This window comes from Aplysia californica, unplaced genomic scaffold (assembly GCF_000002075.1).
Source record: "Aplysia californica isolate F4 #8 unplaced genomic scaffold, AplCal3.0 scaffold00403, whole genome shotgun sequence".
Classification (NCBI taxonomy): Eukaryota; Metazoa; Mollusca; class Gastropoda; order Aplysiida; family Aplysiidae; genus Aplysia; species Aplysia californica.
In genome coordinates, this window is record NW_004797673.1 from 418,067 (window position 1) to 428,086 (window position 10,020).

General features: G+C 38.9%; 1 protein-coding gene across 1 annotated transcript in view; it reads right to left on the reverse strand.

Annotated features, from left to right (window-relative positions):
• Window positions 1–754: 754 nt before the first annotated feature.
• The window catches only part of LOC101863761 (uncharacterized protein DDB_G0283357), a 39,333-nt gene continuing 30,067 nt past the window's right edge, over window positions 755–10,020 (reverse strand). The window contains exon 5 of the mRNA XM_013085756.2: window positions 755–2,470. Coding sequence (XP_012941210.2) covers window positions 1,295–2,470 — 1,176 coding nt within the window. The 3' untranslated portion in view covers window positions 755–1,294. The remainder of the gene's footprint in view (window positions 2,471–10,020) is intronic.

Genomic DNA, 10,020 nt, shown 5'->3' on the forward strand with positions numbered 1-10,020 from the left:
AATGCATAAAATAAAAGTATTTGAATTATATTCTTTGTTGATTCATGTTTTGCATTTAGGTTAAAAATATAACGTTTATGTTTACCAGTATTTTTTCTCATACCAAAATAGATGACTTCTGAGCCTGTATCTATTCTTTTGTTTGCCATTAGTCGATATTAGGAACAGGCTTTATTTATAAATACAAGAATATCCAAAGTTCAAAAGTACCGATCAACTTGTTAACCGAATGTTTGAAAGAACTCTTACAAACAAAGGAGCTTCTTCTTGAAGTACACTTTCCTTCTGATACATCAGAGATATTAAATCAATTATGGTGGTCTTTGAAAATAATAACAAAATGATAATAGTAAGGTGACATTTCGTTCCACCGCGGATCTTCAAGTTAAAGTCCTTTCATAGATTCATGGGTACAGGATACACGAATTGAACAATTAAGATATTCATGGTTGCTTTGAAGATACGAATATTTCATTTTTTCTTACTTTAAAAAAGATGACTCGAGTTCAATACTGCTTTGAAGAACCATTGGCTGAACTGTGAGGAGCACCCGTGTAGTGGAAATGTGATAACAGATTCGATCGATTTTTTTATCGAGTTTAGCGGTTTTTCTTCTGCAATGTTGTATTCTTCTCAGCCCTTGTCAGCTGTGGTAGGAAAGGTCAGAAACCAGCCTCCTATATAATCTAAATGTGTCGATGAGGACGTAAGACACCAACATTGATATTGTTATATTTGCTGAAAAGAAACACAGTTTGACTTTCGGCTGATCAAAGGTTTATTCACGTCAGTACACAAATAATGGGACTTTCCGCTGCCCCAAAAATTTTTTTAAGGAAGCGAGAGTTGTACTTCGACAACAGTGTCAATATTAATTGCATTTTTGTTCACATATTTTAATTTTCGTCCCAAATCAACTTAATTTAGATCGTTTGGGAGATGGACAGAATTGACCCTATTTTCCACGGCCAATCCCAGGGGAGTGGGATACAATATCCCGGAGGAAAGAAAAAGAAAATGTATAACTTCATAACTACCCCTTTCGTGAATCTAACTTGCGTTTTCTGAGTGTAAAGGTTACAAATTTTATTGGAATGTTGCATTATTTGGAGATACATTATATCGAAACGATAGAAAGAAAGCTATGTACAAGAATAAACCTATCGATAACGTTCGAGCCAATATAATGTCCTCACATGTTCGTGAACTGATAGTTGAAGATCAGCAGTTATTATGTTTTTGGGATTTGTCCGGTTTGGATGCCAAGTTTGAATCTGTCAATTTCGTTTACTTATTAGCTGCCGTTCATACGAGAGTCCTCATTACTAGCGTAAATTGGTTTCGGCCCACCACCTGAAGTTTTTGCTCCACTCTTCTCCGGGTATGACGCACCATCACTATTTATATCTATGACATCATCCCCATCCCCTGTAGCCTCTGTAATTAATGTGTTATCGGACTTGGGAGGGGAGTAATCTTCAGGTTCTTCACCCCGTTCGTAATTATAGGGATCATCTTGGGGCTCGTAATCATCGTAATTAGGATAATCCGAATCGGGATCATTCGAATCCGACTGGTAGGAAGAGTTCGATTCTTCGTCTTCGCTTTCTCTTGGAATGAATTTATCGTCATCAGTAAGGCCGATAGTGTCCTTGATATTTTTATCCCTGAAAAACATATCGGAAAGGGAATTTTTTCGCTCTGGAGAAACGGAGTCACTAAAGGCACCTCCCTGTAGGGGTGATTCCCCGGTCGGACGGTTGTAAATATCCTGAAAGCTCGGGCCCTTCGGAGGATCGAACCCTTTCCCTAGAGAACTAGCTAGCGAGTCTCCACCCCCGATAGACCCTCCGGCTAGCCCAGTGGCCGCATCCGGGCCCCCATTGACAAGTGCTGCCCCAGCAAGCTTACCGTCCAGGTTGAAAAAGTCCGAGCCACCAATATTGCTGAAAACAGACGGGAACTGACTGTTAGTATAACCATAGGGTCGGTTGCTGTTGCTCTGTCCGTTCTGGCTGTTGAAGTTGTTGTTGTTGTTAAAATTTTGGTTGCTTTGTCCAAAGCCGCCATTAGAACTAAATCCATATCTTGGAGAATTACCACCGTTATTTCGATAATTGTTAGAACCTCTACCAAAACCGTTGTTATTGTTGTTAAAATTGTTCCTGCTTGCGCCCAAGTCTTGGTTGTTGTTGTTGTTGCTGTTTCCGTAGAAACCGCTGCCGAATCCAGGACTTGATGACTGGAATCCGAAGTTAGGATTATTGTTTCCGTAAGGAATTAGGGTGAACTTGCTGCTGCCACCATCGTTATTGAACTGGTTTTGAGGGGTGCCAAACGCGCTTCCCGAAAAGATCCCGGCATTGCCTCCTGCGTTGTTCGCCTCGCTTGCAGTGGGTATCCCTAATCCGATGACACAACATCCCAGCATTGGATTGTTCCCGTAGACAGAGTAAGGTCCATCATAGATCTGGGGAAAACAGACACAAAGTATGTACAACGTTATTTATCATTTTTGCAATTAATTTTTTTTAAAATACAAAAACAACAACACCAAAAACAACAACAGCAACAACAACAACAACAGCAGGAAATAACTATACGGGTCAATATCCTTAAAACGGGAGGTGCAAAGAAAGTCCCGCGGCGACCAGTCACTACTGGTAAAATTCAGGACTGGTCACATTTCTAGACTGTGGTCGAACTGAAATAGAACAGACAAAACAATCGGTCATTTGTGCAGCGAGGAGCTCCAGGATTTGGAGTTCTGGCTGCTGAGATGCCCCGCTACGAAGGTCCCGTGGTGGCATCTCTTTGGGGAGGATTCATGGAGGTTGGACTGCTTCACCCGAAGTGAGGCGGTGGCTCTGGCGGAGAGCACGCTCTTCGGGGCTCCAAACAATTCGAAAGGATAGGCTTCCCCGTACACAACAACAGCAAAAACAAAAGAAGCAGCAGCAGAGGCAGGAACAACAACGTCCCCCACCCCCACCCCAACCCCCCCCCCCCCCACATACACAACAAACATCAACGCAAAAAACGAAAAACAAACAATAAAAAACCTACACATTATACTTCTTATCACGACGTATCAACAGCTATGGCGTGAGCTTCCGCAACAGCTAGTAGGAACATAACTTCAGTATTGGCTAACTCATTATGGACGCGCATTTGGATCCTTCGGCAACGATTGAAGACGTGTTGTTTTGGGGCAGTTTGAAAAGAGAGCATAACTTTGTTATTTACACAGATTTATTCAATTCTATTTTCTTTATCTTCAGCTTAAACAAAGACAGACAACATACATACTGCTCATAATATGAAATATGTTAACTGGTATTTTTAAAAATTTCTGCTTGATGGCAACATTGCCTTATTGATTTGCGGCTGAACGGACATACTGTTATGTGTCTATTATGTCTTCTTTAAAGAGTTAATGTTGAAGACACTGCAGCAAGGTTTAGAAAAGGGATCCTGTCTTTATTCAGAATGCTCCCTCACCATCGCCATGTAAGATAAGGTAAGATAAGATATATCTTTATTGTCCTGATCCTGGCACATTGGTTTGGTGTTTCACCACGTGTACACACAAACACACACACACACACACACAGACACACACACACACATACACACACACATGCACACACACGTGCACACACGTAAGCTTACAATTACATGCATAATATAAATGAGCAGAAAAATATACTATAACAATCTTATTAATAATGTTATTTTGATGTAGGCGGTAAATCGGATAAGCTGCTTCATTGGGAGGAAGGGGAGGTCGTGGTTGGGGGGTTGGGGGAATGTTATATAATGTATTGGATATACTGTAAAGTTTAAACAAAAGGGCACAGAGCTCCATTCGTGCATATTTCACTCACACTTTCTTGTTCCCCCAGGCCTAGACGTGCACATTTCCTTTATAGGAAGCCGGCCACCTCAAACCTACTTCTATCACCACCGTCTGGGGTGTAACGGTTAGCCCTTTGCTATTGCACACAGGAGACCCGAGTTCGATTACTGGGTTGGGACAAAAATATGTTATAAAAAATATGGGACTCTGATGGGATGTTGCATCCCTCTCAACTTGGGTTGGTCCTCAGAGGCGTGGTCTAACCCAGCCCTCTAAATGTTCTCAACTGTGTCGACAGAGGAAAAAAAACCCCGCCTACATTTAAAAGACGAAGAATAGCACATTTTTTTTATATTGAGTCATTTTTGGAGCGATTCAGTCCACACCTGAAATGAATAATTAATGAGATACGGGCATTGTTGCCTGAATTTACTTTTCATGTGAACCTTCTGAGACTCGTGGTCACGACTATAAACTCATAAACCCCGATCAGAGCTCCACGAGCCGACCCTCGATAGCCCCAGCCGTGCCCGGAGGGCACACAAAATGCTTTTACTTAACGCTCTCAGTGTTTTATTTCCAAGTTTCATTTGCAATTGATGGACTTCACGAGGTATCTCACTTTCTCACACTTGTTTATTCATTGCGTATGTATCCGTCTCACTTTTGTGAGTGTGTTGACCACGCAATTAAAACTGTGTAGCATATTGATGGGTCCAGTTTGGTTTAGTTTTACAAAGAGTTTTACGCCCCTTGCACAGCACATAGGTCATATTGCTGCCGAAGATAAGACGCGTTATTAGATAGCAGGATACAAACAAAAGGTAGAGAAATCTTATTTATCGCTAATCATCACAGACGCCAAAAGTATATAATATCTGCGTGCATTCTGTGGTTGTTGCGACACTCTTCACTGAGAGAGCGAGATGGCTTTTGCCATGAAGCTGTCATAAAATTATAAAGTTCTATCTGATTGTTTGGGCCGTTTTGAGTTAATAAGACCATGAGGTCAGAAACTAATGTGTTCTATCAGCTCTATCAAATGACTAATTTTTTAAGTCGTTATCAAGATGTTCAGAGAATTGCATTCGAAAAGGTTTTACATGTCGTTAAATTCAAAAGTATTAGTATTAACGTTGAATTTCTCAAAACTAGGTACTGAGCAGATGGAACTTTATAATTCTAGAGTAGAGATGAATGAATGCCTGACGGCACTTTATGGAGTTGCCACAGCTACCATGTTGGCACAATTCTACCGATTGGATTAGTAGAAACTTTGAATAATAAACATGTTTGATTTTGAAGGTGACATTCTAATTTGTCGAATTCGGTCGAATTCTGCTGGGGAGTAGCTTTATATCTCCTCATGGGTGAAACTCGTGGTTGGCTCCGACTCAGTTGTATTGAGTTCGAGTGGCAGTGTGTACTTGGTAATACTTTTCATCTCTGAACAAAACTCCCGACCATAGGACCAGGTTGTCTTAAAAGTGCCAAACGGGTGCGAGCTGCTCACGAGAACTACGTTGTGGCACAGCTGTTTTAAGTAGATTGCTCAATCGCAACGTTTGCTGAGGCAAACAATTGATGGACAATGGGTGAGTTTTTGGCTGATATCAAATACATGTTAACGATTACTGAAATATTATCAGTCTGTAGAATGTGGGGAGATTCTCTCTACAACTGGCTGGGTTGTCATCCAAATCGCATTTGTGCTTGGTTGCATGGTTAGAAAAGTGATACATGCTGAGAACCCCAAACGCTCCCTAAAACAGCACAACTTAAAAGAAAAACTCAGTTGGGGAATGGAATCGAACCAGGGCCACCTATCCACAACCCAGCATGAAACTGATTGAGCTAACCGAGTCCCCTTATTTGCAAAAGGCTGAAGAGAAAATGACTGGGTAACGAGCTTAATGGGTAGACGTTTTCTCGTTTTACAGTTTTTAAAGCAATATTTCTTTTTCATTATTTACTGACGTTACACGTGTTACATTATTTTAGAACTGCGCCTTTGAATGTGAAAATCAATTTGTTCCTTCAAAGGGCATGGCCACTGTAATTGTGTATTGTTTTATTTCTTTCTATCTAGCTTTTGAACATAGAATTGAGGGGTTTGGAATTTGATGATGTTTTGAGCTTAAATAGCAGCTTTGCCTCTCCATAAAGGAAAATCTGGGCTTTCGCTACTGAATAAAATGAATTCGGTTGGAAGTGTGCTCTGGGTATACATGTCAACATAGAGTGAACTCTCCCTACCCAGAATATTATCTAAGGCAAACTTCTGATATTTAAGTTAGATAGTAGTTGGTGATGTTGTGTGTATAAAAGCTGCCGGATTGCCCTTCAGCGTGAAAGGGGAAATGAGATGTGACGCATTATATTTCTGTTCGCAAAGCTGATTACATCACCGAATTCAGTCAATATCTCTACCTCCCCATTCCCCTTTTTGTCGATACCGATTGTAGTAAATAGAGTTTCGTTTCTTTCTCTTTATAAAACGTTTCCCCTCTGTGTGTTCTATAGGGCTGAGGACTGTGCCACATCATGTTGCCACAGTGCGGTCAAAAATTCGTGACGCAACTTATTGTCGCATATTAACTCCAAAACTATTGAGCAAAGAATCTCCAGCTGTAGTGAACACATTTTTCGCACTGAAGGTTCTCAAAACATGCTTTCAATAAATATAATGTCGTGATAAAAAAAAAGACATATTCGTTTACAAGCGATATTTCCTCAGTGTTCACTGCAAAACTGATTCCCTGTAACATATTTTGCCACAAGAGAGTGTAATTGGTGAACTGTGACGTAGGCTGTAATATACGTATGTAAAATATTTATGAGAAGGGGAAAATGCTGAGAATAATATCATTTCCTGTGTGACGGAGATTTGAAGTATTTTATACACATGTATGAACAAAAGTGATTTTTAATATAGCTTCAGTTGTTGTGGGAAAATATTATGAAGTTAAGTCATATAGATACAAACGTGCAAAGTATGGTTGACATTGATTAAAATATTGAAGAGATTATTGAGAAAAAGTTACGCCACGAATTTTTGACCACACTGTAAGAGTGTACCATATGAAAAATTGCACAAGAAGAGTAACGAGTACGTACTGATAAAGAAGAACCCCTGGACAACTTTGTCATCCTCTCGACTCACCCATTAGTGGTTGTACAACAAGAGCGTCGGACCAGGACATTCACCCAATGAAGCTATTTACAACTCTCTCTCCTCGACTACCAGCCCGTAATTATGCGAGTATTATTATACCTTTATACGCAAAAAAAAAACCCTGCCATAATTATATACTGAAAATACAGTACATCCGTAATGAGGTAAAACTGTTGGTCCAGCTCTTTAATTCTTTCGGTTTAACGTCAGAAGGCGGAATAATCTTTTTGAAATTTGATTTTAGATCATTGATCCACGGACGGAGTTTCCATACACGATCACTGCTTGTGCCGTCATCATGAGTCTCATTGCTGACAAAATGCAATTGTTTCAAGAAAAAAATTAAGTACTGGTAGTGTGTATTTCACAGTTTGTATAAATACCCTTGTTTAGAGAAAAATAACTTTATGAACCTTTACATACAGTCTAAAGGCTGTTTACTGTATGTATTTACACTGAAATGAAGTCAATCTGCTTTTTTATTTGTCCAGTCAACTTGAACTTTTTTGACATTTTACATTGAAACAGGGCTATGTGATAAAAATCAGGACTCAAATGCCCAATGTTCCACATCTGGCACACAAAACGTCCAGGGCTGCCCAGTGTGCCATATTTAGACCATACCTAAAAACACCCCCATAAATCAAAATGTAAATGTTGAACATGAAATTTGAAGATGATAATATCTAAATCTACTTTGTTTCAAAACATATATTAGGAAAAATTGACAAAATTATGTACCTGACGGTTGATGGTAATAGATTGAAGAAGAGTGGGTGTGGTTGTCTGTTTCAAGCATAAGTGGTGGTAAAAAACAGGAAATTGAAAGGGGAAATTATTGCAGAAAAAAATCACACAAGGGCACTCAGATGATGATTCTCCAGTTACCTACCTCATGAAATTACCGAACTTAACAAAAATTAATTACAGTTTCCCCTGAAACTGGTTATTTGACATGTGCCAGATATGGCACTGTGGGCACTAAAGGGATACTAATTAATATTATTATTATTATCATTTTTATTATTAATATTATTATCATTGTTATTGTCATTATTATTATTATTATTGTTAGTAGTAGTAGTAGTAGTAGTAGTAGTAGTAGTAGTAGTAGTAGTAGTAGTATTAATACAACTATCAATATTGTTATCATTTAAAATAACAGCGATATAATAATATTAATATTATTATCATAAAAATGATTATTATTATCACCAATTATCATAATCATTATCATTATTATTATAACTCGTCCCTCTTGAACTGATGTTTTTCTTCAACATAATATTCGGAGGAAAAGAAGTGGTGGACCTTCCATGGGACAGCTTAGATGTTCTGTAAATGTAGCCAATTTAAACACACCCAAGTAGACAACGAATATATTTCTTCGTGCTGCGATAGAAAAGCTGGATTAGCAAAACTCATAAACAACTTAAAATATCTCGTGACCTCTACGCACTTGGACTATCTACAACTAGTTCAGGTCGAAAAACAAAGATACAGATGAAACCAATGACTTGGCTCACCGTCTAGAAGACGATAGCTAACAATTTGCAATTGTCGCTAACGAGAACACGCAGCTTGTCTCACCCAGCAAAGCGTGTGTTGTACAGAGAAGTAACGATTGAAAGAGGGAAGTAATTAAATAGCCCACAGGACACATTTTTTTTGCAGTGCTTTTTCCGTAAACCCGCAATCTCAGAGCACTTGAGAACTCATTATTTGTGCTCATTATTATTTCCAGGACAGATGCCAGTCCCGTGGCAACCAACTCTGTTTATATCCACTCTTTCACATTCTAAATCATAATCTCAGGCTGAGAAGGATACAGCATATCAACAGTAAGACCGAGATACTCGATAGACTTTTTTCTCCAAACTCGGTAATCAAACTCGGTTCTCCTGTATTCGACAGTGACCAATCTAACTACTACACCAGAAAAGCCGTTATAGTATGAATGGTACTGTTTACCTTTTTTTCAAGTTTTGATTAGAAGGGACTGAATTGAAAAGTATGAAAACAATGACGTTTTTTTTCCACCTTGAAAAAATGAATGAAAATTGCACATATTTAAACTACGTTGAATGAGTAGAATTCATGACATGTTTTGAGAGCTTATGTAAGTATTTAATTGAGGACTAGAAACCCACTTGTTCGTTCTATAACGCTTGAAAAGGCGCTGGTTTCGGGTACTTAAAAAGTAGCAAAAACATGATTTATTTTTTTGTTAAACCGTTTACTGAACGGCTGAATGTTTGTAACCAGGAGAGGCAATATTACAGGGGAGAGAGAGAAAGAGAAAGAAAGAGAAAGAAAGAGAAAGAAAGAGAGAGAGAAAGAGAAAGAGAGAAGGAGAATGAAAGAGACAGAGAGAGAGAGAGAGAGAGAGAGAGAGAGAGAGAGAGAGAGAGAGAGAGAGATTCAAAGATTCAAAATGATTTATTGATTTGAAAGGCCTTTGGCCCATACATCCACATATTTTAACATATGGTTCGGCAATTACATACATTGGTGCAGCACATTGGATGTTTAACATAAATTGGACATGCACGCCCACATACACGTATGCACGCACGCACGCACGCACGCACACACACACGCACGTGACGCACGCACCTACACTCATACACACTCCTGCTCACACACATACTTACATACATACATACATACATACATACATACATACATACATACATACATACATACATACATACATACATACATACATACATACATACATACATACATACATACATACATACATACATACATACATACATTCATATGATCAAATAGAAATAGAACTTCCACACAGTGCTATGAATGAGGCAGCGAGAGAAATCGGGACATGTTTCACTCTGAGAAGTGAATACCATTGTCTTTTTCATACACATATACATATAAAATAGTACCCATTACAGTAGATACAGAGTTACATATGCGAGTGAATACCTTTTCCCTAGGACAGACGTGTCCGTATAACAAC